Source organism: Muscardinus avellanarius, assembly GCF_963383645.1.
Source record: "Muscardinus avellanarius genome assembly, chromosome: 1".
NCBI classification, from domain to species: Eukaryota; Metazoa; Chordata; class Mammalia; order Rodentia; family Gliridae; genus Muscardinus; species Muscardinus avellanarius.
In genome coordinates, this window is record NC_137786.1 from 102,197,890 (window position 1) to 102,218,164 (window position 20,275).

Sequence of the window (20,275 nt, forward strand, 5' to 3'; positions counted from 1 at the left end):
TGCCTCCTAAGCACGGGGATTACAAGTGTGCGCCACCATGTCCTGCTAAATACACCTTTTTTTTTTTGGTGGTACTGGGGTTCCTGGAAGCCCTTCTACCTCCGGGCTACACTCCCAGACCTATTTTTACATTTTTTTTTATATTTGGAAACAGGGTCTCCTAAGCCAACGCATGCGGCTGGCTTTGAACCTGCGCGATCCTCCTGTCTCTGCCTCCCAAGCGCGGGGATTACAAGTGTGCGCCACCACGCCCGGCTTAAATACACCTTTTTAAGGTAACCAATGATAAAGTTTTGTTTTGAGCTGGGTGCTATGGCACGTGCCTATAATCCCAGTATTTTGGGAGGTTGAGACGGGAGGATTGCAGGTTTGAGACCAGAAGTACCTTAGCAAGAGCCTGTTTCAAAATAAAAAAATAAAATAGGGCTGTAGGTATAGGTCAGTGGTAAAGAACCTCTGGGTTCAATTCCTACTATGACAAAAAAAAATGTATACACACACACATACCTATAAATGTGTATATAATTTCAGTAAGATATCTAGGCCTATATGTCTGTGTTCATATACATTCACTTTATTTAAAAAAATTTTTGTTGTTGTACTGGGGATGGAACCCAGGGGCATTTTACCTTGGAGCTACACCCCGGCCCTAAGTTTTTATTCTTTTTTTTTGTTGTTGTTGTTGGTACTGGGGATGGAACCCTTCTACCTCCAGGCTATACTCTCAGACCTATTTTATATTTTATTTGGAAATAGGGTCTCTTAAGCCAGCTGAGGCTGGCTTTGAACCTGCGTGATCCTCCTGTCTCAGCCTCCCAAAAGCAGGGATTACAAGCATGCGCCACCACGCCTGGCTTATTCTTTATTTTGAAACAGGGTCTCACTGAGTTGCAAAGGGCCTCACTAAGTAGTAGCTGGAGCTGTTCATGAACGATCCTCTGGTCTCAGCCTCCCAAATGCTGGTATTATAAGTGTGTGCCACTATGCCCAACTTTACATTCACTTTAAAGACAGATATCAAATTAAAAAAGCATAGCTATATATCATATTGAGCTTTTTTCCTTGAGATGTAGCATATTTACAATTATGTAAAAGCATATAGAAATTGAATATAGCTCTGAAATTATATCACAAGCTTTATAGGTATTTTTTCCCCCCTGAAAATTGTATTTAGAGTCAGAAGCACAGGCTAGATAGAAATACCATCTTGAAACTGGGCATGGTGGTGCAGGCTTGTAATTCCAGTATTTAGGAGGCTGAGATGAGAGGCTTGCAGGTTCGCAGCCAGCCTCAGCTACTTAGTGAGGCACTACGCCACACAGTGAGACCCTTTTTCAAAATAAAAAATAAAAAAAATAGGGCTGGGGGTGTAGTTCGGAGGAATGCCCTGGGTTCCATCCCCAGTACCGGGGGGTGGGGGGAATACTATCTTGATTTTTCTTAAAAAAATAGAGCTGGTTTATTTACATTAGGGTTACTTATGATCTAAAATGTGGAGCAGGATTTCTTAACAGTGACATATTGACATGTTGGGCCAGATAATTCTTTGATTTCAGGAGGGGCTTTTCTATGTATTAGCAGCATCCCTGGCCTGTATCCACTAGACAGATACCAGTAGAACCCCCCTAATTATCATAGTCCCAAATTCTTTAGATACTGTTGTATGACTCCTAGGAGCAAAATCACCCTTAGTTGAGAGCCGCTGGGCTACAGGCCATTCTTGTCAGGTTGGCAATTTTGTCATGAATATTCTGTATTCAAGCTTCAGGTAAACAAGGTGAGTCATTGCTTTTAATAGCATCTCAGGCTTACACTCATAACTTGAACAAGGAAGAAAGAAAGAAGGCACTGAAAGATTTAATGTAAAACCAGCATGTCGCTGGGCCTGGTGGCACATGCCTATGATTCCAGTACTTTGGAGTCTGACACAGGAAGATCACAGATTTGAGGACATTCTTAGCAGTAGTGAGACTCATCAACCTAGTGAAACTGTCTTAAAATAAAAATAAATCAGGGCTGGGCATGTACCGTAGAGGTAGAATGCTCCTGGGTTCAATCCCAGGTATCCCCCCACAAAAAAAATCAACTGACATGCACTAATGTAAATTTTCTACCATTTTGGGGAACTTTAAGATATATTATTCTCAAGACGTACAGTTAATTTCCATGAAAATGAATTAAAATTTGTTCAAGGTAGAAAGGGCTTTATTCCATAAATTATCATTGGTAATAATGAAATAGGAAATATAACTTTGTATTCTAGGGGGCAGATTTTGAAGACATTGGATATATTTATTGAAGTTACATGTTATCACTGTAACATTTTTTTATACACTGCATGTGTATCAACCTTGCACAAACTTTATTCTGTAAAGTCTTAAGACTATATATATATGCTATGAATTGATGATTATGGTTGTATGAATTATGAATGATGGTTCAATGCAGAGTTGATTAGTATGGGTAGAAGAAAGCCTTACTGTAAAACTTGATGTAGGAGGTGGAGTTGGACTTTGGGCACATGCCTGTAATCTCAGTACTTGGGAGGCTGAGTAGGAGGATCCCCAGGTTTGAGGACAGTCTCAGCAATTTAGCAAGCCTCTCAGCAACCTAGCCAGACCTGGTTTCCAAACAAAAAATTAAGCCTGGTGTAGGTTGTGGTGGCACATGCTTGTTAATCCAGTACTTGGGAGGCTGAGAATGGAGGATCTAGTTAAGTTGTAGCCAACTTAACCCCTAGGTTCCATCCCCAGTACAATAGATAGATAGATAGATAGATAGATAGATAGATAGGTAGGTAGGTAGGTAGATATGCATTCATGGCTGGATGTGTTGGTACATACTTGTAATCCCAGTACTTGGGAGACTGAGACAGGATCATCATAGGTTTAAGACCAGCCTCAGCATCTTGATGAGGCAGTAATTTAGTGAGACCCTGTTTCAAAGAAAAAAAATTGAGTTGGATATTGTGGTGCATGCTTTTAATCAGTAGTTGGAAGGCTGAGACAGGTGGATTGAGAGTTCGAGGACAGCCTCAGCAAGTAGTGAGATTCATCAACCTAGTAAGACTGTTTCAAAGCCGAGTGTGGTGGTGCATGCTTGTAATCCTAGCATTTGGGAGGTGGAGACTAGAATTCAGCTACTTAGCGAGGCACTTAGCAACTCAGTGAGACCCTGTTTCAAAAATAAAAGGACTAGCCACTTGGGAGGCTGAAACAGGAGGATCATACAGGTTCAAAGCCAGCCTCAGCTACTTAGTGAGGCTCTCAGCAATGTAGTGAGACCCTGTTTCCAAATAAAAATATAAAATAGGTCTGAGAGGACAGCCCGGAGGTAGAAAGCCTCTGGGTTCCACCCCAAGTACCACCAAAATAAATAAATAAATAAATAAATAAATAAACAAACAAACAAACAAACTAAAAAATAGGGGTAGGGTTGTAGCTCAGAGGTAAAACCCTGGTTCTATCCTCAGTACTGCAAAAAAAAAAAAAAAAAAACTGTTTCAAGATAAAAATAAAATAGGGCTGGGGTGTAGCTCAGAGGTAGAATGCCTTTATATTCAGTCCCTAATACCACACCACACACACATACCCACATGCACAGGACTGGGGCTGTAACTCAGAGGTAGAATGCCCTGGGTTCAATCTCCAGAGCCACATACACAAAATATATACAAACATGCATACACACATACATACATAGGCAAAATAAGAGTGAAGTAGAAGCTGCTTTTTTTTTGTGTGTGTGTGGTACTGAGGATTGAACTCAGGGTAAAAACCTCTAGAGTTAGACCCCCAGCCCTATTTTTCTAATTTGTATTTATTTGTTTATTTTTATTTTTTGCAGAACTGGGGATTGAACCCAGGGGCATTCTACCTCAGAGCTACACCCCTCATCCCTATTTTTTCTTTATTTTGAAACAGGGTCTTACTAAGTTTTGGAGGCCTTACTAAGTAGCTGAGGCTGGTTTTGAATCCGGATCCTCTTGTCTCAGCCTCCCAAGTGCTGGGATTATAAGTTTGTGGTACCATGCCTGGGTAGGAGGTGTTTTCAAAATAAATTTCAACAGGTGACTACATTCATATAACTTTTTTTTTTTTTTTCAGTGCTGGGGATGGAACTCAGAGGCTTTCTACCTTCCAGCTACACTCCCAGACCTATTTTCTATTGTATTTGGAAACAAGGTCTCACTAAGTTGCTGAGGCTGGCTTTGAAGCTGTGTGATCCTCCTGTCTCAGCCTCCCAAATGCTGGGATTACAAGTGTGCACCACCACACCTGGATCATATAACTTCTAAATCAAAGTAGTATTAGGACAGATAAGTGAAGTCTTTTTATTTCACCATCTTGCTCCCACCTATCTTGCCCTTTTATACTTTTTTTTTTTTGTGTGGTATTGGGGATTGTACCTAGGAGCATTCTACCTGAGTTGCGCTCCCACCCTATTTTATTTTGAACAAGGATCTCACTCAATTACTGAGAGTCTTGCTAAGTTGCCAAGGCCAACCTGATATCTTCCTGTCTGACTGTCTGAGGCTCCCAAGTAGTGGGATTATTAGTGTACGCCATGGTGTCCATCTGTCCTCGTTTTTTTTTGGTTTTTTTTTTTTTTTTTTTTTTTTGGTGGTATTGGGGGTTGAACCCAGTGGCATTCTACTTCCAAGCTATACTTCCAGCCCTATCTCTCTTTTTTTTTCTAATACTAGGGATTGAACCTAGTTGGCATTCTACCTCCAACCTATACCCCTAGCCCTATTTTTTATTCTTTATTTTGAAACAGGGTCTCACTAAGTTGCAGAGGGCCTAAATAAGTAACTGAGGGTGAGCTTGGAACCTGTGATTTTTTTTTTTCCTTAGCCTCCCAAATACTGGGATTACAAGCATGTGCCAGCAGGCCAGGCAAAACTAAATAAATAAAAACTTAAAAAAAAAAAAAAGAAATCTGCTAAATTTCTGAAATATTTTTCAGGTTCTGTTCTTTTTTTTCAGATTCTACTTTTGTGTGTGTGGTATGGAGATGAAATCTAGGGGCATTCTAACTCTGAACTACACCCCCAGCCCAATCTGATTTATTTATTTTTTAAATCAGAATCTCTAAGTTCCAAAAGGCCTCACAACTAAGTTGCTGAAGCTGGCCACGAACTGGTGATCCTCCTGTCTCATCAGCCTTCCAAGTACTGAAATTTCAAGCATACTTCCCACACTTAGGAATTGCCAAGCTATTTTGTATAGCAGCTGCCTCTGGCTTAGATTATATTCATTATTTTGGGTTTTGTGGTACTGGGGATTGAACCCAGGAGCATTCTACCTCTGAGCTGTACCCTCAGCCCTATTTTATATTCTTTATTTTGAAACAGGGTCTCCCTGAGTTGCAAAGGGCCTCACTAAGTAGTAGTTGAGGCTGTCCTTGAACCAAGATTCTCCTGTCTCAGCCTCCCAAATGCTGGGATTACAAGCGTGCACCATCAAGCCTGGCTTTTTATTTTTTATTTTATTTTATTTTATTTTATTTTATTTTATTTTATTTTTTGTGGTATTGGGGTTCCTGGAAGCCCTTCTACCTCCGGGCTACACTCCCAGACCTATTTTTACATTTTTTTAAAATTTGGAAACAGGGTCTCCTAAACCAGCGCACGCGGCTGGCTTTGAACCTGCACGATCCTCCTGTCTCTGCCTCCCAAGCGCGGGGATTACAAGCGTGCGCCACCACGCCTGGCCAAGCCTGGCTTTTTAAAATTCTTTATTTTGAAACAGGGTTTCTCTAAGTTGCAAAGCACCTAAGTAGTTGAGGCTGGCTATGAACCTGCATACTCCTGTCTCAGGCTTTAGATTATATTCTTAAAATTGGTATTTATTCACATATCTTTGAATTTGCTGTTTAAATATGCAGTGCATTGGTTTTTTTTTTTTTTTTAAACTTTTATTTTTTTGTGGTGCTAGGGATGGAACCCAGAGGCTTTCTACCTTCGGGCTTCACTCTCAGACCTATTTTATACTTTATTTGGAAACAGGGTCTCACTAAGATGCTGAGAGCCTCACTAAGTAGCTGAGGCTGACTTCAACCTGTGTGATCCTCCTGTCTCAGCCTCCCAAGCCCTGGGATTACAAGCGTGCGCCTCCACGCCTGGCATAATGCATTGGTTTTAAATATATTCACAGCAGGGCGTGGTGGTGCACACTTGGGAGGCTGGGCCAGAAGGATCATAGGTTCTAGGAGCCTCAACAAATAATGAGACTCTCATCGACATCTACCTCTGAGCTACACCCCCAACCCATTGTATTTTTTGTTTTGAAACAGTTTCCCTAGGTTAATGAGAGTCTCACTAGTTGCTGAGGGTATCTTTGAACCTGTAATCCTCCTGTCTCAGCCTCCCAAGTGCTAGGGTTACAAGTGTGTACCACCACATCCTGTGGGAGACCCTTTTTCAAAATAAATAATAAAATTGGGCTGGAAGTATAGCTCGGAGGTAAAATGCTCCTGGGTTTAGTCCCCAGTACCCCCAGTTGTGTGATCATTACCACTGTCTACTTAAAACTTTTCATCATCCCAAAAAGAAACCTTGTATTGTACACATTAGGAGTCATTTCTCATTCTTTTTCTTTATTCCCTAGTAATCTGTATTTTTTTTTTTTTGTGGTACTGGGAATGGAACGCAGGGGCATTCTACCTCAGCTACACCCCCAGCCCGCCAGTTTTTTATTCTTTATTTTGAAACAGGATTTCATTGAGCTGCAATGGGCCTCACTAAGTAGCTGAGGCTGGCTGTTAACCATGATCCTCCCATCTCAGCCTCCCAAATGCTGGGATTACAAGCGTGCGCCACCACACCCAGCTTGTAATCTCTTTGTGTCTTTATGGATTCCTCTTATCTGGACAAATGAATAAAATAATACCATATGTAGTCTTTCTGTCTTTATGGGTTTGGCTAGTCTTGCACATAAACACAACAGTATTATAAGTGGTCTTTTGTGTCTGGTTTCTTTCACTTAGCATAATGTTTTCAGGTTGTTGCATATATCATTACTTTCTTGTAGTAATAATTCATTTTGTGAATGTACCATATTTTGTGTGTCACTTGACATTTGAGTTCATTTCCTGTTTGGGTATTATGATTAACGAACCTCGGAGTTATAGCATTATTATATCTTTTAAGTTAGTATTAGCTTTTGCATATCTTTTAAATTACCTTGGGTATATAGTTAGGAATAGAGTTACTATGACATATGGTAACACTATGTTTAACTTTCTTAGGAATTGCCAAGCTATTTTGTATAGCAGCTACCCCATTTTACATTTCTGCCAGCAACATTTTCCATCCATCCATTCCTTTCTTCCTTCTTTCCTTCCTTCTTTCCTTCCTTCTTTCCTTCCTTCTTTCCTTCCTTCTTTCCTTCCTTCCTTCCTTCCTTCCTTCCTTCCTTCCTTCTCTCTTTTTCTTTTTTTTTTTTTGCAGTACTGGGGATGGGACCCAGGGGTGTTCTACCTCTGAGCTACACTCCCAGCCCTATTTTTTATTCTTTAATTTGAAATAGGGCCTCATTGAGTTGTCAGCAACATTTTCTTCTAAGAGTTTTATAATTTTAGCTCCTATATTTAGGATCTGTTTTGAGGTGTTTTTGTTTTTGTTTTGTGGTACTAGGGATTGAGCACAGGGGCATTTTACCTCTGAGTTACATCCCCCTTCAAGTGTTTAGGTTTTTTTTGTGCTAGATGTTAAACCCGGGGCATTCTACCTCTGAGCTACACCCCCAGATGTATTTTATTTTTATTTTGAAATAGTGTCTTAATAAATTAATGAGAATCTCACTGCTTGTGAGTCTGTCTTTGAACCTGTGATCCTCCTGTCTCAGCCTCCCAAGTACTGGAATTACAAAAGTATACCACCATACCTGGCAACCCCAGCCGTGTGTGTGTGTGTGGGGGGTACTAGGGATAGAACCCAGGGACATTCTACCTCTGAGCTACACCCCCAGTCTTATTTTTTTATTCTTTATTTTGAAACAAGATCTCACTGAGTTCCAAAGGGCATCACTAAGTAGTAACTGAGGCTGTCCTCAAACCATGATCCTCCCATCTCAGCTTCCCAAATGCTGGGATTACAAGCGTATGCCACCACTCCCGGCTACTCTAGCCTTTTTTATTTTTATTTTTATTTATTTATTTATTTTGCAGTACTGGGGATTGAACCTAGGAGCATTCTACCTTTGAGCTATACCCCCAACCCTATTTCTTTATTCTTTATTTTGAAACAGGGTCTCACTAAGTTTGCAGAGGGTCTCACTAAGTAGCTGAGGGTGGTTTTGAACCTGAGCAATTCTCCTGTGTCAGCCTCCCAAATGCTAGGATTACAAGCATGCGCCACCACGCCTGGCTCCTTTTTTATTTTAACTTTGAAACAGGGTCTGGCTAAGTTACCCAGGCTGGTCTTGAATTTGTGGTTCTCCTGTCTCAGCCTTCTAGTTGCTGGGATTATGGGCCTGAACCACCATACCAGGCTATTCTTCTTTTCTAGAACTTTCTTTTAGGAGAGGTGTAATAGGGAGGATTTAATATGCTGCACAATTGGCAGGAACATACAAAAGATCTTCACCAAAAACTTTCTAGCTCTTAAACTTTTTGTTTTATATACTGAAGGTGGGTGGAGGAAATTCATGTCATTTATTTATTTATTTATTTATTTATTTATTTTGGTGGTACTGGGGGTGGAACCCATGGGCTTTCTACCTCCGGGCTATACTCTCAGACCCATTTTATATTTAATTTGGAAACAGGTTCTCATTAAGTTGCTGAGAGCTTCACTAAGTAGCTGAGGCTGGCTTCGAACCTATGCGATCCTCCTGTTTCAGCCTTCCAGCGTGTACCACCACATCCGGCTAAATTCATGTAATTTAATCCTGTCCTTTGTCAGGCTGCCAGAAGATCAAATTGTCATATTATCAGTGTTTGAGGGGTTTATTTTGTGTGTGTGTATCTCCTTCCTGGCAATGCCTGGGTATGTTTGAGAGGAAATAAAGCCAAAGAGGAGTATATGGGTGTAGTCTGAGAGCATCTTATTTTGACGATAGTCTCTAAGAAGACTGGACAGAATTTCATTTTCCAGGATAATAAAGGATTCATGGTATAAAATATAAAATTAGTTTTTGCATCTGGTATCTTCTAACAGCTGCTTAAAAGGTATAAATTCGATAGTTAAGTAACATACAATTTGCTTGACACTCAAGTCAGTGTTAACCACTTCTGTGATTAAATTACAAAAGCAAATCCTGGCTATCACTGCTCAAATGATCCTAATTATGTTAGATTACTAGTTACTTTACCCTATAAACAAGGAAAGCCTGTACTGTACTACCTGTTTTACTTGAGACTTGAATGACAAATTAGCAAAGAAAAATTAATTTATATTTATACGCATACATACATACATACATATGTGGGTTTTTTTTTCTTTAGTTTTAAGAGACCATCGTTATTCTTTTTTCTTTTTTCTTTTTTGCGGTACTGGGGATTGAACCCAAAGTCACTCTACCTCTGAGCTGTACCCTCGGCCCTATTTTTTATTCTATTTATTTATTTATTTATTGCGGGTCTGAGGATGGAGCCCAGGGCATTCGGCCTCTGAGCTACACCCTCTGCCCTATTTTTTTATTCTTTATTTTGAAACCGGGTCTCACTGAGTTGCAGAGGGCCTCACTAAGTAGCTGAAGCTATCTGCGAACCGCGATCCTCCAGGTCTCAGCCTCCCGAATGCTGGGATTACAAGTGTACGCCACCACGCCCAGCTTATTCTTTATATTTGAAACAGGGTGTCACTAAGTTGTGGAGGGCCTCACTAAGTAACTGAGGCCAGCCATGAACCTCTGTTCCTCCTGTCTCAGCCAAGTACTGGGATTACAAGCATGCACCACCATGCCCAGTTTATTACTTTTAATTTTATGTGCTTTTATTTGAGCATTATAGTCTCACATCATAATGTAAATCACATTGACAATGACATACATGCACACAGCACTCGGTGGGGAAGAGACCATAATTTAAAGCTGTAACTCTGCTGATCAAGGAGACCTGTTACCATCCCTCCAGAGGAATGAATGAATGAATGAATGAATGAAAAACTTTATTTTTGTGGTGCTAAGTCATGAACCCAGGGGCATTCTACCTCCAAGCTATACCCCAGCTTTGTTTTATTTTATTTTATTTTTTTAAATTTTTTTGTGGTACGCGGATTGGAACTCAGTGATATTCTACCTCCGAGCTACATTCCCAGTACTATTTATTTATTTATTTATTTATTTATTTATTTATTTATTTATTTTATTTTTTTGGTGGTACTGGGGTTCCTGGAAACCCTTCTACCTCCGGTCTACACTCCCAGACCTATTTTTTATATTTTATTTGGAAACAGGGTCTCCTAAGCCAGCATGGCTGGCTTTGAACCTGTGCGATCCTCCTGTCTCCACCTCCCAACCACGGGGATTACAAGCGTGTGCCACCACACCCGGTATTTATTTATTTATTTATTTATTTATTTTTGTGTGTGGTACTGGGTGTGGAACCCAGGGGCTTTTCTACCTCTGGGCTATACTCCCAGACCATGCCTGTAAGCCCAGTGATTCAGGAGGCTAAGCCAAGAAGATCACAAGTTTGAGGCCAGCCTGGGCAACTTAGAAAGACCCTCTCTCCAAAATTAAAAGGGCTGAAAGCTGGGCTTGGTGGCGCACGCTTGTAATCCTAGCATTTAGGAGGCTGAGACAGGAGGATTGCGGTTTGAGGACAGCCTCAGCTACTCAGTAAGATCCTGTTTCAAAATAAAGAATAAAAAATAGAGCTGGAGGTGCCTCTTGGAGGTGCATGTCCCTGGGTTCCATACCCAGTACTGCAAAAAAAAATTAAAATGGCTGAGAATGTAGCTCAGGGGTAGAGTATTCCAGCTGGATCACTATCTTCAAACAAAACAAAACAAAATCAAATCTGAAAGGAAATTGGAGGAGTAGTTACATTTTAAAAGAATGTTTATTTTTCCTTATACTGTTTGTTTATTTCAGTAAGTATATTGAATGCATACTATGAACCAGGTATTAGCCACAGAGCATTGAACAAATAGATATGATTTCTAACCTCTTGAAGTTTTCTGTCTATAGGACTCTAGCTATTTGGTAGTGACTTAAGTCTTTCTTTTATTTTAGATTCTGAATTGAACAAATTATGAGATAGGAAAACTGCTTTAATAACATATCTGTGTTATTAGTGACCTTTTCTTTATAATGCTCTAGTCTTGAATACATCTTCCTAGAGATTATGTTCATGTACTTAATTAATTAAAAAATACTGCTTTATATGCTCTGTGCTAGGCATAGAAGATACAATGCTCTCCAAAAAACTTCTTTTTTTTTTTTTTGTGCTGCTGGGAATTGAACCCAGAGACATTGAACTCTGAGCTACACCCCAGCACATTTTATTTTGGTTTGAAAACAGAGTCTCATCAAGGTGCTGAGAGCCTCATTAAGTTGCTGAGGTTGGCTTCGAATTTGTGATCCTCTCATCTCATCTTCCCAAGTATTGGGATTACAGGCTTGTGCCACCATGGCCAGCCTGAAAGCTTTAGTGTTTCTGGGTTGTATCTGTTGTCATATCTGAAGATTAGTAGTCACAATGTTTCTTCAAAGTTCCTTCCCATACCCCCATGTTACTGTAATGATTTATCTGGATATTTTAAAATTCCAAATAAGCCGGGCGTGGTGGCGCACGCTTGTAATCCCCGCGCTTGGGAGGCGGAGACAGGAGGATCGCGCAGGTTCGAAGCTGGCCCCGCTGGTTTAAGAGACCCTGTTTCCAAATAAAAGTATAAAATAGGTCTGGGAATGTAGACCGGACGTAGAAGGGCTTCTAGGAACCCCAGTACCACCCAAAAAAAAAAATTATTTTAAATTATCATTGCAATCACATTGATACCAGTTTTATTGATAATGCACCTTTAATTCATAAACAGGTTGAATCATTTATTTTGGATCAAGAAGATTTGGATAACCCCGTACTTAAAACAACATCAGAGATATTCTTATCAAGTACTGCAGAAGGAGCAGACTTACGCACTGTGGATCCAGAGACACAGGCACGACTAGAAGCACTACTGGAAGCAGCAGGTATTTTATTTTTATCTCTCTAAAGTCTAGATTTCAACCGGGCTTGGTGGTACACAATTGTAATCCCAATTTAAGACAGGAGGATTGCAGGTTAACAGCCAGCCTTACCACTTAGTGAGGCCCTCTGCAACTTAGTTGAGACTCTGTTCCAAAATAAAGAATAAAAAAATAGGGCTGGGGGTGTAGTTCAGTGGTAGAAGGCCCTTGGGTTCAACCCCCAAATCTGCAACAAAAAAAGTTTAGATTTCTCTACAGAGCTATACCATATTATCCCAATATTATGTGCAATTATTTAAAATTTGCAATCTCTATAAAATTTGTTTTATTTTTTTTATTCCTAAAGGAAATGTTCGCATTTTATATTTAAAAAATACTTGGTTGAAAGCAATGAATAATTTCTGGACTCTGCGCTAATATTTTTAAGGTAGTAAACATAATCAGGTAATTATCATTATCAAGGAAATTTTACCTATTATCAAATACATTGTAGAATAAAATGTAGGAGATAATTTAGTTCATCAAATTATTATTTTATTTATTTATTTTTTTTGTGTGGTGCTGGGGATTGAACTCCGCATTCTACTTTCTAGCTACACCCCTACTCCTGTTTGTTTTATTCTTTATTTTGAAACAGAGTCTTAACTAAGTTAGAGAGGGCCTCATTAAGTAGCTGTGGGTGGCTGCAAACCTGCCATCCTCCTGTCCCAGGCTTCCAAGTCCTGAATTAAAAGTGTGTACCACCACACCTAGCTTTAGTTCATCAAATTATGACTTTTTAGTTGGGTGTGGTGGCACACACACGTAATTCCAGTACTTGAGAGACTAAGACAGGAAGATTACAGTTTCGCAGCCAACCTCAGCAACTGAGGCCCTCTGCCAACTTAGTGAGACCCTGTTTCCAAATGAAAATGAATAAATTAGGGCTGGGGATAAAATGTCCCTGAGTTCCAACCCCAGTATCCCCCCCAACACACACAATGACTTTTCAGGTGACTGCAGTGGCACATGCCTGTAATCCCAGTTCTTAGGCGAGTAAGACATGAGGATTGCAAATTTGAAGCAAGCCTCAGTAATTTAGTGAGACCCTGTTTCAAAATAAAAAATGAAAAAGATATGTAGGCTGGTTGTGATAGCACATACCTATAATTCCAGTATTTGGGAGGCTGGGACAGAAGGATTACAGGTTTGAGGACAGCCTTAACATTTAGTAAGACCTTTAGCAATTTAATGAGACCCTGTTTCAAATAAATAGTAAATAATTTGGCTGGGGGTATATTCTGAAGGTAGAATGACCCTGGGATAAATCTCCAATACACACATACATACATGTACAGGGGACATAGCTCAGAGGTAGAATGCCCCTGACTTCATTCACCAGGACTTCCCACCCTCACCACAATAAAATATTATGACTTCTCATCCAGGCATGGTGGTGCACACCTGTAATTCTAGAACTTGGGAGTCTGAGACAGGATGATTGCAGTTTTGAGGACAGTCTTAGTAATATAGCAGTACTCAACAACCTAGTGAGATGCTATTTCAAAACAAAATATAAAAAAGCCTGGGGGTATATCTAGCAGATAGAATGCCCCTGGGTTCTGTCTCCAGTACCCCCTCCTACACACACAATTATAACTCATCGGGTGCAGTGGCACACCTGTGATCCCAGTACTTAGGAAGCTGAGATAGGAGGATTACAGGTTCAAGGCTAGTGCACAGACCATTTTGAAATAAAAAATAAAACAGGGCTGTGGGTATAGCTCAGAGGTAGAGTGCGCCTGGGTTCAATCCAAACTACCACCTCCAAAATAAATATATACATAAATAAAGCAAGTAATGACTTTATCTTAACTGATTAGGGAACCATGTGTTGATTTTTCTCTTTAATCTGCTTTATTTAACTATAAGTAGTTATTATTTTCTTAGTATTTATTTAAATAAAAATCGAACAGCCAGATGTGGTGGCGCACGCTTGTAATCCCTGGGCTTAGGAGGCTGAGACCAGGAGGATTGCACAGGTTCGAAGCCAGCCTCAGCTACTTAGTGAGGCTCTCAGCAACTTAGTGAGACCCTTTTTCCAAATAAAATATAAAATAGGTCTGGGAGTATAGCCCAGAGGTTAAAAGCCTCTGGGTTCCACTCCCATTGCCACTACCAAAAAAAAACCCAAAATTGAACAAGCCGGGTATGGTGGCTCGCACTTGTAATACCAGCATTTGGAAGGAGGCCCTTTGCAACCTAGTGAGACTTTAAAACCTGGTGAGACTTGGTTTTGAAATAAAGAATAAAAAAAAAATAGGGCTGGGTGTGTAGCTCGGAAGTAGAATGCCCCTATGTTCTATCCCCAGTACCGCAAAAAAAAAAAAAAAATAAATAAATAAATAAATAAATAAAAATAAAATAAAGGAAAGAAAATTGAACACAAACTTGGACTAAAATATATCAAGCTATATCATCTGTTTGTTCTGAAGTATCAGAAAGAAAAATCTGTGGTAAGCATGTATTTTCAATATATAATTGCCAGGTGTGGTGGTGCACACCTATAATCCCAACACTTGGGAGGCTGAAACAGGAGGATCACATATTTGAGGCCAGTCTCAGAAATTTAGTGATATCTGTAACAACTTAGTAAGTCTCTGTTTCAAAAAATAAATAAATAAAATAGGGAGGGGGATTGTAGCTCAGAGGTAGAATGCCCTTGGGTTCAATCCCATAAGCGCGCGCGCACACACACACACACACACACACACACGTGAATAAATAGGGCTGAGGGTGTAGCTTGGAGGTAGAATGACCCTAGATTCAACCAACTGCAACAAAAACAAACACCAAAAAAAGATACTGTTGAATTTTAAATTTTTATGTATTTTGATAATTTCAGCTCTAGACATTGTTGTATATGATACTGTATCCAAAGAAATTGTCAGGTATATTCTAAAATAGTGAGCCCCAGCCAGGTGTGATGGCACACACTTGTAATCTCAGCATTTGGGAGTTTGAGACCGGAGGATTGCGGTTCGTGGTCAGCTTTGGCTACTTAGTGAGGCCCTTTGCAACTCAGTGAGACCCTGTTTCAAATAAAAAATTATAAAAATAGGGTTGTGGGTGTAGCTCAGAGGTAGAATGCCTCTGGTTTCCATCCCCAGTAAAAAAAAAAAAAAAAAAAAAAAGGAGCCCCTTTCTAAGACCTAAGACCTGTATAAGAAAGTTGTTCTTTCTCTCTTCCTTTGTGTCCTCCTTCTCTTTCTCATTCTTTCTCTTTTTCTTTCTCTTTCTGTCCTGTCTGTCTTTCTCTCTGTCTCTCTCTTTGAGCTAAATCAAGTGCCTTGTGCGTCCTATCTTGTAAACACAAGTATGGTACCACTGGGCTACACATGCCCAGCTATTAAAACATTGTTTAATGAATAATTTTTGTGTTTCAATATTTTACCTTGCGTTTGGATGTTGTGTTGCGCCTATAACATTTTTTTTTTTTTTTTTTTTTGGTGGTACTGGGGTTCCTGGAAGCCCTTCTACCTCCGGGCTACACTCCCAGACCTACTTTTACATTTTTGTTTGGAAACAGGGTCTCCTAAGCCAGCGCGCGCGGCTGGCTTCGAACCTGCGCGATCCTCCTGTCTCTGCCTCCCAAGTGCAGGGATTACAAGCGTGCGCCACCACGCCCGGCGCGCCTATAACATTTTAGAGGAACTTTTTAGACTTATGTTCCAGTTATGAGGTTGTGTTAGATATTACCAATTTTTTTTTGTGTGTGTGGTATTGGGAATTGAACCTAGGAACATTTTACCTCTGAGCTACACCTCTAGCCCTATTTTTATTATGAAATGGGTACTTGCTAAGTTGATGAGAGTCTTATTACTTGCTGAGGCTGTCCTTGAATTTGCTATACCCTTGTCTCAGCCTCTCAAATACTGGCATTACAGGTATACATCATCATACCCAGGTTTACTAACCCTATTTAAGCAAGATAGAATTCTTGTTTTTGTGGTGCTGGGGAATTGAATTCAGGGCCTTCTACATACTAGGCATGAGCTCTACCACTGTGCTCCATCTCCAGCATATTATAGAATTTTCATCATTTTAATTAATTGATTAATTAATTAATTTATTTTTATTTTTTATTTTTTTGTGGTACAGGTTCCTGGAAGCCCTTCTACCTCTGGGCTATACTCCCAGACCTATTTTTTATTTTTATTTGGAAACAGGGTCTCCTAAGCCAGCGCGCGCGGCTGGCTTCGAACCTGTGCGATCCTCCTGTCTCTGCCTCCCAAGCGCGGGGATTACAAGCGTGCGCCACCATGCCCGGCATCATTATTTTAATTTAAAATGTAGTTGAGAGCTGCGTGTTGTGGCACACGCTTGTAATCCCAGTGCTTGGGAGGCTGAGACAGGAGGATTGCACAGGTTTGAAGCCAGCCTCAGTTACTTAGTGAGGCTCTCAGCAACCCTGTTTTCAAATAAAATACAAAATAGGTCTGGAGGTAAAAGGCCCCTGGGTTCCACCCTCAGTACCACAATAAATAAATAAATAAATAAATAAATAAATAAAATGGAGTCGAGAATGTTTTCTTCATTTTTCTTCTTTAAGATTCTTAGAGAAGCCAGACGTGGTGGTGTACAGGCCTATAATCCTAGTACTTGGGAAGCTGAGACAGGAGGATTGCAGGTTGAGGTCAGCAGAACTTAGTGAGACCGTATTTTTTTTAAAAAAAAGGCTGATGGTATGTAGCTCAGAGGTAGAATGTTGCAGCCACAAATAAAAAAAAAAAAATTAAAAAAAGGAAAAAGAAAAAAAAGAGAAAATTAAGAATTAAGGCCATGTCAAAAAGAACTTTCTTTGTGGTACTTGGGATAGAACTCAGGGGCCTTCTACCTCCAGGCCATACCCCCACACCTATTTTATTTTTTATTTGGAAACAAGATCTTGATAATTTGCTGAGCGCCTCATTGAGTTGCCGAGGATGGCTTTGAACCTGCAATCCTCCTGTTTCAGCCTCCCAAGCACTGGGATTACAAGCATGCAACACCACACCCAGCCTTAGAGGAACTTTAAAAAGTTCTATTCTGACTGTGCATGGTGGCACATGCTTGTAATCCCAGTACTTGAGAGGTTGAGATGGGAGGATCATAGGTTCGCAGTCAGTCTCAGCCACTTAGTGAGGCCCTTCACAACTTATGAGATCCTCTTTCAAAAATAAAAAATAAAAAGCCGGGCGTGGTGGTGCACACTTGTAATCCCCGCGCTTGGGAGGCTGAGACAGGAGGATTGCGCAGGTTCGAAGCCAGCCTCAGCTGGCTTAAGAGACCCTGTTTCCAAATGAAATATAAAATAGGTCTGGGAGTGTAGCCCGGAGGTAGAAGGCCCCTGTGTTCCATCCCCAGTACCACACACACACACCAAAAAAAAATAAAAAAATAAAAAAATAAATAAATAAATAAAATAGGGCAGGAGGTTTAGCTCAGAATGCCCCTGGACTCCACCCACAGTACTGCCAAAAAAAAAAAAAAAAATCTATTCTAAGTTATAAGCTAAAACATACTATAAAATAGGTAAAGTAATATGAAATGTAGTAAATAGGTAATTCAATGTCTGTCAAGACATATAAGACTTTTTCTCCAGTGGTAATGTAACTACACGTAGATGTTTGAACATACATCAGTTTTACATCAGTCGCAGACCATACTATACAAAACATCCCTCTCTCTGTCTCTGTCGTCTGTCTCTCCCTCTCCCTCTCCCTCCCTCCCTTCCTCCCCGCCCCTCTCTTTCTTTCTCTTTTGTTTTACTGGAGATCGAATCCAGGGGCAGTCTGCCATTAAGCTACACCCCCAAACCTTCTTAATTTTTTGCTTTGAAACAGAACCTTACTAGGTTGTTGAGAGTTTCTTAAACATTGCTGAGGCTGTTCTTAAACCTGTGATCATCCTGTCTCATCCTCCCAAATACTGGATTACAGGCATGTGCCATCACCCTCATGCGCATGTGCGATCACCTTCTCTCTTTTTTCCAAATAATTTATTGTGGATATTCTTCCATGACAATTTTTTTGAATCCAGGAGCATTCTACCTCCGAGCTACATCCCCAGCCCTCTTTTTTAATTTTTATTTTGAAATGGGGTCTCACTAAGTTGTGGAGGGCCTGAAAAGTAGCTGATGCTGTCTGTCAACCAAGATACTTTTGTCTCAGCCTCCCAAGTACTGGGATTACAAGTGTGAGCCTCCACGCCTGCCTCCCATGACAATTTGTGTCAATTTTTCTCCTTTTAGAGAGTGAGACAATATTTGGTTGCTTAAATGCATCATAATTAACTTTACCAATTCCTTATTGAGGAATATTTGGCTTATATCATTTTTTAATATTAGAAAGAATACTGTGTTTATGTCCTTATATGGTGTTCTTATTTGTGCTCTAATCTCTGTTGGACACATTTCTAGGGAGAGGTATTACTGGGTTAAGGGATATTTGCATTTAAAGTTTTGATAACCGAGCCATGCATGATGGCATATACTTATAATCCCAGTACTTGTGAGGCTGAGATGGGAGGCTCACAGGTTTGAGGACAGCCTCAGCAAGTGAGACTCTCATCAACCTAGTGAGACCCTGTTTGCAAAAACAAATAAACTTTTGATCCTAGTGTCAAATTAGTGTCCCCTCCTCCCTGTTTGTGCCAGCATATACTCCTATTAATAGTTTTGAGAGGTTCTCACTCCTCAGACGTTTTTCAGTTTTATAGCTGAAAAGTAGTATCTTAACCATTTTAGTTTGCATTCATATAATATTATTAGAAATTGTGTAATACTTCTTTAAATCTTTAAATGATGGTATAAATTCATTAAATAGTGTATAAATGTTCTTTCTTACTTATTTTTGTGGTACTGGGGATGGAACCTAGGGACATTCTACCTTTGAGCTATACCCCCAGCCCTATTTTTTATTCATTATTTTGAAACAAGGTCTCACTGAGTTGCAGAAGGACTAAGTAGCTAATGCTGTTCACAAACCGCGATTTAAGCGTGTGCTACCACACCCGGCTCTTTCTCACTTTTTTTTTGTCATAAGTTTATGGTGCCTATAAGACTAAACCTATTTAAAAATGTTGCCCCACCTGGGCGTGGTGGCGCACGCTTGTAATCCCCGCGCTTGGGAGGCGGAGACAGGAGGATCGTGCAGGTTTGAAGCCAGCCGCGCTGGTTTAAGAGACCCTGTTTCCAAATAAAAATATAAAATAGGTCTGGGAGTGTAGCCCGGAGGTAGAAGGGCTTCCAGGAACCCCAGTACCACCAAAAAAAATAAATATAAAAGTTGCCCCAGGTGATGGTTCTAAGTGGATATTTGACTGAAGGGAATATTCAATTGTTTATTATAATAAATGATAGAATATCTCCTTCATTACTACTGAGGATAATGTAAACCGGGCATGGTGGTGCACATTTATTATCCTAGTACTTGGGAGGCTTAGATAGGAGGATCACAGGTTCAAAGCCAGCTTCAGCAACTCAATGAGGTTCCTAGCAATTTAGCAAAATCCTGTTTCCAAATAAAGAATAATCTGGGCATGGTGGTGCGTGCTTGTACTAGTACAAGCATGTACTCCTGTCTGCCTCCCATGTTTGAGTCCAGCTTTAGCTACTTAATGAGGCCTACTGCAATTTAGTGAGACCTTGTTTCAAAATAAAGAATAAAATACAGGGCTGGGAGCTGAGCGTGGTGGCACACGGTTGTAATCCCAGCATTTGGGAGGCTGAGACAGGAGGATCCAGGTTCGAGGGCAGCCTCAGATACTACTTAGTGAGGCACTTTGCAACTCTGACCCTGCTTCAAAATAAAGACTAAAAAATAGGGCTGGGGGTGTAGCTTGGAGGTAGAATGCTTCTGGGTTCCATCTCCAATACTGCAAAATACATACATATATACATAAATGAATAAAGAAGGAAAGAAAGAAAAAAAGAAAAATAAGCTGGCTTGTAGCTTGGAGGTTGAATGCCCCCGAATTCAATCTCCAGTACCACAAAAAAAGTAATGTAGAGATCTTATGGTATGACTGTATAGTTTAAAATCTTATTTGATAAAATAAGTATCATGTTAAGTTATATTGGCAGTTAGGTAGAATATTATGAAGATAGAAACACTAGA

The 20,275-nt window shown here is 40.2% G+C and overlaps 1 protein-coding gene across 5 annotated transcripts in view; it reads left to right on the forward strand.

Moving 5' to 3' along the window:
* LOC308274910 (ankyrin repeat and KH domain-containing protein 1) overlaps window positions 1-20,275 on the forward strand; it is a gene marked incomplete at both ends in the record, with an annotated part of 154,066 nt that overhangs the window by 10,522 nt on the left and 123,269 nt on the right. For all 5 annotated transcript variants that reach the window (XM_080712874.1, XM_080712875.1, XM_080712876.1 and 2 more), the window contains one exon: window positions 11,987-12,140. In XM_080712874.1, coding sequence (XP_080569000.1) covers window positions 11,987-12,140 — 154 coding nt within the window. The remainder of the gene's footprint in view (window positions 1-11,986; window positions 12,141-20,275) is intronic.